The following is a 16,360-nucleotide window of genomic DNA, read 5'->3' on the forward strand; positions in this document are numbered from 1 at the left end:
AAATGGATTACATTGTCATAAGCCCATTAAATTGAGATAATTAGTGATGTCTATTTCAAAACTCAAACTATGTGAATAAGAAAAAGCGTAAATTGATGGTTGAGTACAAGTGTCAACTCTGTTTGTTATCAAACCCAGTGGGCTATCAGTGCTATGCTCATCGTGCTTATTGCTGAACCACCGAGAGGGTGGAGGAAAACAAACGTTTCGTTTGTTTGATTGGAATTAAGTATTAAGTTACACAATGCGCTATCTGTGCTCTGCCCACAATAGGTATCGAAACCCGGTTTTTAGCGATGTGAATCTGTAGACATACCGCTGTGCCACTGGGGGGAAACAAACGTTTCATTACAGTATAAAGAACAAGGCATATAACATTGAGAACTGTGATTAGTTTTACCAGGTTTGGTTTGGCTTGTTTTGAATTTCGCGCAAAGCTACACGACGGCTATCTGCGCTAGCCGTCCCTAATTTAGCAATGTACAATTACATGAATGGATGTCCATGAAGGTTTGCCGTAAGAGTGGCTGGCCTAGATTTCAGCTCTTATACTGTTTTAGGACGTGTTTCTCTTCTTCTATAGTTTTAAAGAACATTGTTTTAACCTTCTTTGATCACTCAGAAGACTAAAAAGGAAACTGACTAAACAATCTCGTTTTCACTTACCGACGCTATTTGCGGGCCCGTCATGGCCAGGTGGTTACGGCACTCGACTCGTAATCAGAGGGCCGCGGGTTCGAATCCCCGTTACACCAAACACACTCGCTCTTCCAGTCGTAGGAGAGTTATAACGTAATAGTCAATCTCACTATTCGTTGGTACAAGAGTAACCCAAGAGTTGGCGGTGGGTGGTGATGACTAGCTGCCTTCCCTCTAGTGCTACACTGCTAAATTAGGAACCTTTAGCCCTCGTGCAGCTTTGCTCGAAATTCAAAACAAACCAAACGATATTTGCGCGTTCAAGTTCTCCAAATGTTTTTTTAACATATGACGTGTTACAAATGCTAAACAGGTCGCTAACTATTTTTAAATACCATTTTCTGTTGTGAAATCTAATGAAGTGTCCATATCGTTTCAATAAAAACTACGTTAATGACGCCAGGGAAAATGTATAAAATATTTGGAACGTACTTGGACCCAATCTTGCTTCATACAAACAATACATATCGGTTTTCTGAACTTTTACTGTCTACTTAAATATAGCATATCGTCACACCCTTCCTGTGTAATACTAAACATTTACAGTTTGCGTTATAAATGGTACAAAGTTCGATTCGATGCCTTTAACCAAAGTATCAAGACTACAAGCGCAACTTGACAAATAAATCTAACGGTTTTTTTTTTTGGTTTTTTTTGTCGTTTGTTTGTGATGGTCACAGATTCTTAGAAATTCGTTATAATTTTAACTGTACAGTCACATAATGTGTAAACTTCTTTGAATTTTTCATTTTGAGAACATTTTACAACTTATATCCTTTTAAATATATGTGTATACAGCGTAGGCCACGTTGGACATTGAGTAAGGAACAGTGAAAGTACGATACCACATACGGCCCCCCAATGGAACAGCGGTACGTCTGCGGACCAACATTGCTAAAAACTGGGTTTTTATACTCGTGGTGGGCAGATTGCAAATAGCACATTATGTAGCTTTGTGCTTAATTCTAAACAAACAATACCATACATAATCTAATAAGCATTTCTTCCAGATTAAGCCACGTTTATATGATGAATGAATGTTCCTAAGTCTGAAAATGTTCTTGATAGTTAGTAGTGAATGTATGACTTAGAATACTTCACAAAAAGTCAATTAAATTAAAACAGAATTAGTATTCTTTATATACTTATTTGAGATTCGTTATGTACCCTGTTCATGTATAAAAGAACAATATTATACGTTTTATTTATTTAAAGTTCAAATAATAAATGTGTTATGAGACTTAAAAGACATTTACATCGTGTGCTTGCTTCAGTTCGTGTATTTTAATTCTTTCGAAATAATGTCAGTTACCCCATCAAGTCAGAGTACACAAATCAGGTATGAGATCATCTTTCGTATGATAAGAAATCTTGAACTGCAACACTGGCAGTATTTACGGAAGTGTACAGTTGATACACACATAGGAGTCACAAGCAATGAATAATTGTTAGTAAGTATGATTTGTCACTAATACACGTCCCCCGCTCGTACAACGGATTTACAACACTAAATTAAGGGGTTCGATTACCCTCGGTGGGCTCAGCAGATAGTCCGATGTGGCTTTGCTATAAGAAAAACACGCAAACACTCATTAATGTAAAATTTAAAAAATAAAAGAAAGAAGTTAATGAGCTTTAGAATACACCAGTATTTGTTTTAAACAAAGGAGTTCATTTTGTTTTATACTACCATAAAGTTATCAATGTTGTAAATTATTGTTCCAAATTTCCTTAATACTTTCCACAATTGAGCCAGATTGTTGGTTCAGTTTTTGACCTTCTCAGTCGAAACAATATTAATATCGAGACTTCGTGCAAGTCAAGCATTACTGTTTTGAAAGCCATCCGTACATTTGCTGCACTACTGTTGGGAATAATATGACTGTCTGTACTTTTATAGTCATTATTCTGGTGTGGCACTGGTTGATTGACTGGATGACAGCCAGCCTTACTTAGTGTAAACTAAAAATATAAAATTATTCTCGAGTGCAGGTATTTTTCAATTCAATATAGAGGGAGAAATCTCGTAATATTTCATTTTGTACACATTTCAATGCTTCCATAACGATTTTGAACACTATATACATGGGGGTTTCACACAACTTTGCTTCATTTCTCACTTTGAGATGAGCAACGGCGAGTAAAATATTCAAATTATTCATGAACAACAGCTAGATCTCAATGAAGGTATATGGATATTTTATTTATGTTAAAGCCATTGACGAACGGAAGCAGACCAATTATAGCAAGTTGTTGAGAACTGTTTAGAAACATTTTAAAGTGTTTTAAGCAGAAAGCGAAAAAGCTTCCAAACCAGTTAGACAGTTACTTGGAAATCTCAAAACAAAAGGCACCGTACCATGCACAGCATACACATAAAAGAAGGCTGAAATCTGGAAGCGTCAAAATACGTTCAGAAACACAAATGTTCACAACTACAGATGAACATGAGTTACAGGTGGCCACTGAGGCGTATTATACTCAAAACAAGGCACAAAACAGCAAGCTTCCAACAATACCACCAATACGTCTAGTGAACTAACAACGTATGAAAAAGTGTTCTTTTGAAGATTATTTGGTCTTCATCTTGCAGCCATATGTAAAGATAGGAAAATAACGCATGTGACAGCGGTGGAAGTATGGAATGGACAATATCAACCTCCATATTGTGCGAGATGGTGCCATTAATCAACTCATAATAAGTGTAAAATCTTGCCTTTCGCTACCACATACACTGGAGCAACTGGCTTTGACTTCAATCAGTCTCACCAGGCTGAAACAGTCGACACATTTCTTGACGATGAATTAAATGATTGAAGCGAATCTCTTGCAGAATTTCAGTTCTATTAAAGACGCATAGTTTACTCTTGGAAGACGCTTTGCATTCATTATGGACATTTACAGTATGCAAAACAAACAAACAACTCTTTCAGTGAAGTAGTTTAGAGTTCGTTCGTTTGTTTTGAATTTCGCCCAAAGCTATGTGAGATCTATCTGTATTAGACGTCCCCAATTTAGCAGTGTAAGATTGGATGGAAGACAGCTAATCATCACCACCCACCGCCAACTCTTGGGCTACTCTTTTACCAGCGAATAGTGGCATTGACCTAGCTTTATAACACTTTCACGGCTGAAAGAGCGAGTATGTTTGGTGTGACGGGGATTCGAACCCGCGACCCTCAGATTACGAGTCAAGCACTCTAACTACCTGGTCATAAGAGGCCGAGAAGTTAAACACGGTAGGTTTTCTTCCCTTGCTCCTTGCGGAAATCGTACTTCGTATTCAAATAAAATATGAATTGTAAACTCTTGTGAAATGTTCCATAAGGAAGGTAGGTTATGGTATGTTGCAGGCCAATAATAATGTTGCTTTGAGATTAATGACTGATCATTAGATTCCTGACCTAGATAAAAATTTAACTGAAGTGAAGACTGACATTATTTTATAACATCGACTTGTCTTTTTAATATTTAAAATGTTATAGAATCCAATTATCCTTTAATTATCTTGAGAAGAATGGCTTCTATCAAGTTGAATCGTGTAATAAAATCTGTTACAAAACATGTGAGAAGTTCCTAAAATATGAGCCTACTCATACGTTCAACTTCGATTGTATAGCATTTCAATTTTTACTTTGCAAATTATTTTAAATTACACTAAGAATCATCAGTTATAAATTATAAAAATATAGCTAGGTTTATTGAAAAATTATTCTCAGTTCTGCTTATTATAAAGTACCGAAGCTTTCTGAACTGTAATAAAGATAATAAATTGATAAACTCTGAATACTGTTATTAAACTAAGAAGTATCACTAGTAAGTACGCTGAGAATAAGTTGTTTTATCTCAGATAGACGACAGTTTAAATAAACTGCTGTTCCAACACAAATGTTGATATCAATATTCTAAATTTGATCTTTGATACTATAAAAATTAATTATATTTTTCCAAAAACAAGACATTACTATAATAAACTTTTAACGAACAGATAGCAAAGATAGCAGAAAGTTAATATTATGTTCACTAATTAAACTTTGTGGTGAGAGGTGTTATTCAAAAAATATAGTTATAATCAGTTATTTCAACTCAAAATACCTTTCTAAAGATTAAGGCCTCTATCAATATGCAGTTTCGAGAGAAAATGTTGAATATTTTAAAACTGAAAGTGTGTCTTCTAAAAACAAGAATATTTATGAACGTTTTCATACCAGCGGTTAACTTAGTTAAATGTGTGAGTATCACAAACTTTTCAATTCAGATGATTAGTTTTGTATCTGTATAGTAAGTGCTACTTGTTTTATGCTATGTTTTATGAACGCCATATAAAGTAACAACAGTTTGTCTATGTATTTGTTCTTACCGTTTTGGAACGTATCTCGTTGTCTGATAAAATCAGGCGGTGGTTTTCCCAGCGCCTGAGAAATTTGGAACTCAGAATTTTACTGATGACAGTACGGGTATGGTTCAGACGACACACATGAAATTCCCCCTCATGTAAAAGTTTAAAACGGGGACCAAGGGGACTGCTGGGTAGAGATCTGGAGGGGGAACTACAGGCAGACACCAGGCCCTGGAATTCTGTCCCGTAGCCTCCTTCGCTCGATGAGATGGAATCAACTGAATTTTGTCGCGTGCTTGGCTCGGAAGAAGAACTCCTGGCCTCGTGTAAAGGATTTCTTATGATAATGCAACTGGGCCCTGGAATCGAGCTTGGGCTGGTACGTGGAGACGAGGACGGCCATTCGGACGCACAGCTAGCAATACTGCTACTTGCACTGCTTTCGGATGAACAAGGATGTTCTGAGGAAGGAAGAGGAGAGTCACATTCGGAATTTAAACCATCTGAATTTGGTCCGGATGATGAGTCGAGTGCCATCGAAGAGGATCGATGAGTCTCTAAGCTATTCTCTAGGCTGCTCGCCATCAGAACTATACGGACACTCAGTACGTGTGTAACAATGTTTCCGTCACGAACCTTGCAGGGTGTGTCCACAGGCCTAGCACATCACAAGATGTAGGAACAGTTCACTATTGCTTAATGAATTATAAAAGAACACGTGAAGATAAAGCTAAAACGATAAACTTTCTACGAAAGTCAACTTTCAGCAACGAGTACAACTTTTAATTTACTTTATTTTTGGATCTTTCAGTATCAGATTATTAAACATGACGTCAAATCAACATAGGAATAAATGTCTGTTACATGAAGATATTATCTCTCAATAATCTCTTCCAAAACTATGAGACGCTAAAATAAAAATAACCGCGTTTTCATTGTGGGAAAATACAGCGTCAAATGCTGCGCAGACCGCGCTAATAACGTTAACACAGCCAAACAATGGAAGGTGAAAGAGAATTTAAGTTTACAAAGCGTTTAAAATCCTGCACTTACTCAACCTTGAAGCAACTACTATACTAAATAAACAGCTGAAGCCTAACTTGCAGCTTTTTATGAAAAAAACTAGATCATGGTTATGTGTCCACGCTGGTCAATAACAGGATGTTAGCTGGTAAACAGCGAACTAGTTAAGCGCTCAGACCCAAGCTAGCTGAAAGCGACTGTTGAACAACACTCGCCTCATTTTGAGTTTTCATAGGTGACCGTCAGATGGCAGGAAAAACAACTGCTTAGCTGCACATGAGTAACAATGGAGGATCTGTGTAATTGTTTATTCAAGATTAGATAGAAGTAAAAAGGTTTATAAGATATATCTAAGCTGTTATCTAAAAGTGAAATGGTTTCATTTGAGTTTTTCAAGTCGATCTGCAAAGTTAAAAAGGAATTACTTAAAAGAACCAACAAATAATAAGCTATGAAAATAATAAATTTTCGTTAATAACAATAATATAAAATTTGTTTTCAGGCGGTTTGTATCACATCGCGCCAAAACACTTCGTCTTTGTTTTTTATTTTTAAGAAATAATAAAATAACTTTGAGTTTGTTCGCTTATTAACAAATGTAGTTTTCGCATGTAAGTACAGAAAATACAATAGTTTATTCCTTATTAAATAGTATATGTTATTCAAACGTGTAAGGTAATTTTTGCTTTTATAATAAATTATTGCTGTATTATGATTTACAGGCGTTTAAATATAAAATGTCGCATAATTTTTCACTTAAAACAATAGATTAGCGGTAATTTTATTTACTTACAAAACTACTGCTTTGTGGGGTTCGATTCTTTGTGATATAACAAAATGCAAATAACTCACTGTGAAGCTTTGAACTAGGAAATCAACAACCACAGCCTTTAATATTTCAATGTACTTCAGAGAAACAGTCATTATATATAAATGGTAATTACGTTTAAGGTTAAAGTTATTGAAACCACTTCACTCGCTAACCAATAATAAGTTATGAAAAAATAAATTTTCGTTAATAACAATACTGCTACAGGTAAGCTTGTTTATCATGTATCACCTGATTTAGCACCCACCAACAAAGACGAACTCAAACGCTTTGAAACATTAGTTCTGTGAAAATATTTTGAATAAAATCTGTTGATCAAATAATTTACTTAACATGTAATAAATTACTCGCAACTTGTTGATTAAATAATTTACTTGAGATGTAATAAATTATTTGCAATTTGTTGATCAAATAATTTACTTGACGTGTAATAAATCACTTCCAGTCTGTTGAACAAATAATTTACTTGACCCTTCTGTGTAATCCATTACGTCATAAATAAATTTATTGTACCTTCACCGTTTGGCACACCCACTTATTTTGGGATAGCTAGTAACAGTTAATTATATTCATGGTTAATTATTTTGAACATTAAAATAAGAATGTATAACTTAACACTAAATATACAATAGGTCGAGTGTGGTTCAGTTTTCATTGTTACGGACTGTGAATCAGGAGTTCCGTGGTTTGCATGCTGTTGCAGCCTCCCCACACAAAAAAAGAAAGAAACACACACCGCACTTTGCGTTATAAAAGTGACAGTAAAATATCCATATTCAATGACACAAAAGTAACCCCCGCTTTTACTGTGGGTGATGTTGACGAGTTGTCTTTCCTCTTCTATATGAATTCAACATTAATGATGAGTCGCACTGATAGTTTCCATGTTGCTTTGCACGAAATTCAATAAACAAAGGATTATAAAATACATTTATATTTGTCACGAGGCACTGGTATTACGCCTATTATATTTTGAAACATTAAATTTCTTACCTAATCCCTTAGAAAATTTCAAGAATTAAAAGAATGTATAACAATAATGATAGCTTATATAAATAGGGTTCCCACCAAAACCGTGTTTGTTGTATCCTGGGCTGAAAAACTGTTTGGAAATGGATACTGTACACATAACGTGATTAGAATACTATTATCATACATACATCTAATTCTTGAAAATTCCTAACGGACTAGATAGCGTAATGTTTAAAAAGTCTAGACGTAATATTAATGTTTTATGATAAGTATAATTCTGATAATTCTTCCCCTTCATGTTAAAGTTTACACTCTATAATGCTTATAATCTTAATTATCTTATTACCATTGTAACTTACAGTTACGAGTTTCATTCCAATTCTCTGATGGTTCAGCGGTTAGCTAGAGAGTTTACAATGCTAAATATCGAGGTTATTGGCCGTACTAAGTATGGATAAATATAAGCACAAATGTCAGTTTACGAAGCACGAGGTAAACCTAGAGAAACATGTGTATAAGAAAGTAGAATAAAAATAAATCAACCCGTTTTTGTTTTTTTTATAATAACTTAGTCGGAGCAACTCATATGTCAGCGATAGAGATAATGGCCCGGCATGGCCAGGTTGGTTAAGGCGTGCGATTCGTAATCTGAGGGTCGCGAGTTCGCATCCCCTTCGCACCAAACATGCTCGCCTTTTCAGCCGTGGGAGCGTTATAATGTGACCGTCAATCCCACTATTCGTTGGTAAAAGAGTAGCTCAAGAGTTGGCGGTGGGTGGTGATGACTAGCTGCCTTCCCTCTAGCCTTACACTGCTAAATTACGGACGGCTAGCACAGATAGCCCTCGAGTAGCTTTGCGCGAAATTCAAAACAAAAGAAACAAACTCTTATATTCTGCTATATGTATATTAAGAAATGAAATAAAATTATTTTAAAAATGAAACATTGTAGTGGAATGTGTCATACATAAATTATCTCCACAACTCAAAAAACATTTATTTATTGGCACAATGTTTCTGATAAAAAACATGTTTTAAAAACACAATAACTTATATTTATATATATATGTAAATCGTGTATTAATTGAAACGGTCGACGAAGAAACGTATCTGTAGTTAAATGGATATATTTATACTATGTAGATTAGTTGGAAATAAATGGAAGATGATGGAACGTAAAACGAATAAAGAAGTTCGTGATATTTCCATTTCACATTTCACTCTGTACTTCTGAGACAATAGATATTAATAAGTTTAAACTATGTATTTATCTGCTAAGTTATTTAATGTTAAGCTGGTGTTTTTGCTCTAAAGTAAACTATATTCATAATTTTTCAGTAATAACGGTTATTGAAAATGCAAACTTACTCTAGTGCAAATAGTATTATTGTTTTGGGTATAACATTAAACTGCATCCAGTATTAGGAGAGTCAATTGTCAGGGTAACTATGAGACAAGTACTCTCTAACGGCTGTAGTCGCTGGGTAACTCCTAGGCAAGGCATAGCCCTGATTAAGTCTCCCTTACCAGGGTTACAGTTAAAACCGTTGGTGACTCAGGACGGTGGATCATCTCGTCTGGCGGATGCCTTGAGTAACTGGAGCGACAAGAAAGGAGACCTGCTCGAGTTAGTTGATTAAGGTAATTTGCTGCACGAAATGGTAACCGTTACTACTGTAGAACTTTGTCAAACATAATCTATGATCATATACGACACAAGAAAAAACCACAAAGAAGTCCTTGAGAGAAATGACGCCTCGTTCGGTAAGGAAACACATGAGCATTAATTAATTAATTCCTGACTGGCTGTAGTCAGAGAAGCGCAGTCAAAGTGGTAGTAAGGAGAGTGAGAATTCTACACCAAACTGGAAAAATTGTTTAACGTCAAGTACTAAATGAAGAGAATAAAGATCAATATTCCAGATCTGTGTGAAACACGTCGGAAAGATGCTGGAGTTAATGCTTCAGAAGATATGAAGATCATTTATTCAGGGATCAGATGCACAAAAAAGGAGTTGGGTTGATTTTTAGCGAAGAAAATTTGAAGTGTTTGAATAGAGTTTGGGCAATATCTGATAAAGTGATGCTTGTACAAATAGAGGCTAAGTCTTTCAGACTTGTAATAATAGATGTCTATGCATCAAAGAGGCTAAATCTTTCAAACTTGTAATAATAGATGTCTATGCATCAACCATCGAAAACGAGAAAGAGAATGTTTGTCGTTTCTATGAAGACCTAAATAAAGCAAAAAATCAATTCATACCTTAAGAAATGTTAATAGTTATGGCAGACCTAAATGGGAAAATTATTCATGAGTAAGTGGACAGTATGGATTTGGAGAGCAAAATAAAAGAGAAGAAAAATAGCTTGATTATGATCAAGTCATTACAAGCACATAACTTGAGTACCACCTAATAAGATGGTATATATACATATACACATATAGAAAAGTTCTGTAGACAATGTTAGAAAAGAAGCTGATTACATCAACATCAATAAAGATTTAAGAACGTTATCAACAGTCGAAAAATTATTCTAGAGTTGGCATCAGAACCGATAATGTCCTTGTAGTATGCATTATCGTACTATAATATATATCATACTGTAATATATCAGTTTATTAAGGGAAGTTAAATGAATCACTTGGTTTTTAATTAAGGGTTTTCTTTGTCATCCATTACTGTTTATTTTGTCTTTAATTTTAAGGAATTAACCACCTTGGCTGTTTTAGGAAAAGCTTGAATATTAAGAAAATATGTTAAAATAGGAATTTTTAAAGAAGCTTTTCTTGAAACAGACAAGGTGGTTACTTTCTTAAAATTAAAGACAAAATAAACAGTAATGGATGACGAAGAAAACCCTTAATTGAAAAAAAAAACAAGTGATTCATAAGGGTTTTCTTCGTCATCCATTAATTTCATAAAAAATATACGAAAAATGAAAACCCTTGTACAGAAGAGCGCAAGAAACTTGGCAAAAGAATTCGATCGATTTGCAGTGAAAAAAAAAAGACTTAACGAAAGTTGTAGAGAAATAGAAAACCAAAAGGATAAATATATTTTATCAATGTATAGAAGTATTAAAGACATCACAGGTAAAAGGGAACGCACCGCTAATGGATGTATAAAAGATAAGAGTCGTGATGTAATTATTGAACTAAAATGAGTACTTAAAAGACAGATAGAATATATTGAAAAGGTATGCAGAGTATATCGAAGATTTATTCCACGATAGTCGTGATGAAAAGCCATCTTAATAAGAACGCGAGCGAAATGAAGATTATTAAGTCAGAAGTACGAAAGGTTATCAACATAATTAAAACTAGTTAAACTTACAGGACAAGATAAAATTGCAGTTGAACAAATAAAATGTTTCAAAGAATTTGGTGCAGAAAAATAACATTTATTAAAGTGATAAAGTACCAGAGGATCTCGATAAATCGACCTTTATTGTACTCTCCAAAAGACCTGGAGTCGTCGAATGTAAACACCGTCAAAGCATTAGTTTAATGAGCCACGTGAAATAGATACTATTAAAGGTTTGTAAGATTAGAATTAGAAGTAGAAGAAGACCGAAAGTTGCGAAAGTTCAGCGTTGTTTTACTGAAGATCGTGGTACAAGAAATGTTACCTTCATGGTACGAATGATTTTGAAGAGGACAATAGAAATGAATAAAAACTTCTTCTAGTGTTTTATTGATTATATACCAAAGCATTCGACAGAGTGAAGCACGTGGAGTTAATGAAAATACTGGAAGAAATGGACATTGATGGTAAAGAATTGAAAATTTAAAAAAATATATATCTATTTAGGCCAAACTGCAGTAGTGAAGATAGAAAATGAATTAAGTGATTTCATCCACATTAAAAGATGTGTGAGGCAAAGCTGTGTTTTTCACCTGACATATTTAATTTGTATAATGAGAAAATCCTGAGGAAGATTGAGGATTTACTAGGCCTGATCATTGGTGGACAGAATTTGAATAACTTATGTTGTGCTGATGACACAGTTTTAATTGTTTCTATTTTAAAGATGAGCCCGAAGCACAACAATGACTACCTATGCTCTGCCCACCACGAGCGTCGTAAGTTCAGACATACGACTATGCCATTAATGGAGGTGGGCTACTTTCTTCTGAATCAACTATTCAAAGTATGTAGTCCCCATTAGTGGAAAACCACTTTAGATAAAATTGTTAGTAAAATTGAGTAGAAGGGTTTAAGTATTAGTTGTAGGAACACAGAATATATAGCAATTACAAAGAAGAAATCATTCCTGTATATTATGTCGAAGTAGATAAAGAACAGATAAGACAGGTTAATAAATTCAATTGCCTGAGAAGCTGGATAACATCAGATGGTAAATGTAATCACGAAAGAAAATGGAGAATATAAATGGAAAAAGACTCGTTTCTGAAAATGAAAAAAAATATATACTGACTAACAGTAATTGTTTTTTTATAGAAAGAAAGTGAAGAATTTTGGATTGTTATATGATGCAGATTCTTAGGTATGCATCAGAATGTTGGACAATGTTGTAAAGTATGGAAAAATTGAAGCAATTGAGTTGTGGTTCTTAAGGCATGTATTAAAAATATTTTAAATAAAAACACACACCAAATTTTAAACCTCAGATGAAGATATTTTCTCAAGATCGTGTTACAGCAGAAAGCTGTTGACTGACATGAAAAAAAGACAGTTGGAGTTTTTTGAACATGTTATGAAAAAATAATAAATTAAAAGTCTGATTGCATCTGGAAAGACTAAATGAAGGAGAGACAGTAGAAATCAAAGGCTGACTTATGTGAAGAGTATATCTAAATGGATGAATGTATAGACATTAGAAATTCTTTGTGCCTGAAGGATATATGTGGAAGACCTTTCTCACAAACGTCTTGTTTGGATGCATTACATACCTAGAGTGACATACTAGTGAATTTTATACGCCCTTTTAAATTTAGCTGAGGTGTTGTCATCTTGAAGTATTGTTACAAAATTATTAAATGTAACTACATAAATGTATAAAATATTTACCTATTTAATTTTGTAATTAAATAAATATCCGGTCAAAAACAAATTAGTTATCTAAAACACGCGTAAAAATCTTGCATTCTATTCAGCTTCGGTAATATTAACGAGTATTCCATACTGTGGGTTATATTATTTATATCACAATTGAAGTTCATATTTGTGTGTAATTTTATCGGATCTAGTCAGACGTAGTTATAGTTTTTACCTCAAATATGAAACTACTGATGCATATATAAAGAGTACTACATACCCTAGGTTATTGATGTTGAGTTTATAGTGTGTTTATACCTTTAAGTCAAAATCAGTAAATGTTTTCCTTGAAATTTTCAACTCACATCAGTATTTCTTATAAATAATATTTAGTTCATGTATAATGTGGGTTAAAGAAAAATATCATTTTCTTTTATTCTTTAACTCTCATGTGAATTTTGCAAAACGTAAGATGATCATGTAATTGAATATGAAACGCATTAAAAAACAGGAATGTAGATGGGAATGAAAAATCACGTTAGCGAGTATGACCAAACATATACATATATATATATTAATAAATTCATTTTCTTGATATTTTTGTGTACAAACAGTATTACACATCAAGTAAATGATACTGCTACATCTACGGTTTTTCATAATATATCATTAGGACTAAATTATTACTGTAAGTAGCAAACACTTCTATATTTAAAATGTTTCATAGTAGAAATTATTTTGATTCATAATAATCTTAAAAATAAAATAGTTGCTTGCTACCAGGTTTTAGTCTTTAAGAATAATTTCATTTTAATATTACTCGATAACAATTAAAATGCCTATTGATTTTGATATAATGAAGAATAGAGAATGAAATAGAACAGTAAATACAAATATATCTAGTAATTACTACTTTAACTGATTGTGCTTTCCGTGACAAAAGGTTAACTTGTACAGAGGTTGAATAAGCTATATTAAAAGCATTTTGGATCATCACCATGGCATTACAGGCCATGCTCTGTCTGGCAACCGAGTACCTTTAAACTAGCTCTCCAGCAAAGCTTAGATTACAAAAGGACCCGTCTAAAGACTGTCATACTTAAAGCACACCAACCATACTTGTTTGGTTTTTATAAATCATATACGAAAACGCTTTTCCCAGCACAAGTTTCAACAGTTTCATTATACATAAATCCATAAGCGATTTGATTGGTATGCCTTCTGTAAAATAGTATGAATACTCGTTATTTAAATACAATAACATACAATCATATAATCACATGACGATGAACACCAACTCTTAACACATATGGTATTTCCGTGGCTCTATTCTCCTCTTTGTTACTGATAGCGTGTATCTTGGGTCACTATACTTTGTGAGATAAATACAAATTATCGCTACAATAAGTCAGTTGCACAAATGTTGGAGACATGAGGCTCAATTTAACCAACTTGAAAATATAATTATCTAAACCAAATGTTCTGAAAATAAATATTACATATTACAAAAGTGTGATCCCCAAGAACAAGAATTGGATGTGACCTGATAATTAGCACATTGGTAAGTTTAAATCTCGACATTCTACTGACCACATTCTGCACTTCTTTTCTTCAAAGTTTTATAAGTATGCTAGTTAACCTCACTAATATGTCAATATTATCGCCTTAAGTGGATGGTGCTTACTGGTTACCGTCCCTCCGGACAGCAATCCTGAACTGTGGGTCTCTCAACTTGAACTTTTACTTCATACGTTACACCAGTACATGCGTTTAGGTTAAAAATGACAATACTTAGGAATCAGACTGTTTTCAAAATTTTCAAAATGGAAGGAAACATATTATATAAACTTGTAAGTAATTCCATGATAATTTAGTTATTTCTCTCTCTTTCTTAAGTTCAAGACTTTACTTTGGAAAGTAAAGTTTAATTTCTTTCTTTCAATAGTGACACTCCTTTAAATTTTAACTTGTACCTCTAAATAGTTCTTAATAAACATTTAAGTGTGATATTAAAATACTTTAGAGAGGCACCTGTATAATAAAGGTGTTACCCTTTATTCAATACAAACATTGTTTTGATTGTATTTGTGAATTTCAATAGAGATTATTTTACTGTGTCCAGCCTTTTTTAGTTTTAAAGAAATTTAGCGTTATTTTATAATATATCTTATCGAACCTTACATTGTATAAAAGATAAACCTGATTTTCACTTTAGTGTTTGCTTATTTGTTGTTAAACACAAGGCTACACAGTGGGTTATCTGCGCTGTAACAATTACGGATATCGAAACCCAATGATTAGTTTTAAAAGTCTTCAGAATTACAGTTGTACTACTCTTTAAGTAAATAAGTTTTATCTGAAAATATTACTGAGCAGGAAAGAAAGACATTAGTGCTGTTACCACAAATGTTATTACGGAAGTATCTGATTTTTACTGATATATATAATTTCATTACGCATCTAATTTCGCGTCATCGAGTTTATAAAATCTTCTTTATGAAATAGGTATTCTCAAAGTAGAAGTGCTTACGGCCTATAGAAAAAGTTAGTTACTGACAGAAGATGGCCTTATGACAAAGTTGTCAGGACAAGGAGTAGTCCTCCACTAAATGTAATGATTTTGCTTTTTACCTGTCTAAAAATCTGTGACTCATGAACATCTAAGATTTGTTTACACAGAATGGTTGATTAAATTATTCCCTTGAGGCTTTATCTTAGTTTGAAAGAAGCACAAACAAATGGGAGTCGTTATGATGTGACATCCGACAATTCTGTGACTGCATAGGAGAACAGTTTATATGTGAATTCGTCTGAGACTAGTTGGGCAGACGCTAAATGGTAAGAGATGAGAAAGTCGAGAGCATTTCCATTGTATGAGGTATCGAATCAGGTCAATAAATCATGGATAAAGTTAGGGTCATACAAATCTTATCTATAAGTTGTCAAGCTCAACTGAAGGTTTTGCTGTCCTCGTGTAGGAACTTACCACCCATCCAAGTATTGGGGTCCCTGTGAGTAAGACAAAGCAAATTTTGCATATAATGCTCAAATACGACTGCAAGAAAAAAAAAAACTGGATTATTTTCAGAAGTGTTTAGGCAGCTTAGAATGGCTGGCCTCCCGAGCAAACATTCCAATACCTGACCTTAGCTAGAATAGTCCAGCTCTTGATTCATTTAAACATTTAATTAAGATGCAACTAGAAGAATAGAATGCATTTGTGGCCGACTCGCACTGAGTGTTCAAGCAATCTATTGAGATAAGTTCAAGGCTTGAAAGAGGGAAGCCATTAAGAATTTGCCTATTTATTTAAATGCTTTACGTGTTCTGCAAAGTATGGCACATATTGTGATGGTTTTCGTAGGTCAATAAGATATCTTGGTGGACAAGTTAATGAAAAGAATTTCAGACTAAATGATGAGATATCTGCCTGTATGACACATACTCACGATTTCAGACAGTTCTGTTGTGACAAGGTGTAATGTTGTAACTTACAAC

The 16,360-nt window shown here is 33.8% G+C and overlaps 1 protein-coding gene across 5 annotated transcripts in view; it reads right to left on the bottom strand.

The window, feature by feature from the left end:
- LOC143230905 (C-Maf-inducing protein-like) overlaps positions 1-6,267 on the bottom strand; it is a 142,210-nt gene extending 135,943 nt beyond the window's left edge. For 2 of the 5 annotated variants that reach the window (XM_076465204.1, XM_076465202.1), the window contains exon 1: positions 5,060-6,265. In XM_076465204.1, coding sequence (XP_076321319.1) covers positions 5,060-5,623 — 564 coding nt within the window. In that variant the 5' untranslated portion in view covers positions 5,624-6,265. Of the gene's footprint in view, positions 1-666; positions 813-5,059 lie in introns of those variants that run through there. The other 3 variants (XM_076465203.1, XM_076465206.1, XM_076465205.1) reach the window with 3 other exon arrangements.
- Between the last annotated feature and the right edge of the window lie 10,093 nt (positions 6,268-16,360).

The sequence above is a fragment of the Tachypleus tridentatus genome, chromosome 10 (genome assembly GCF_004210375.1).
Source record: "Tachypleus tridentatus isolate NWPU-2018 chromosome 10, ASM421037v1, whole genome shotgun sequence".
Classification (NCBI taxonomy): Eukaryota; Metazoa; Arthropoda; class Merostomata; order Xiphosura; family Limulidae; genus Tachypleus; species Tachypleus tridentatus.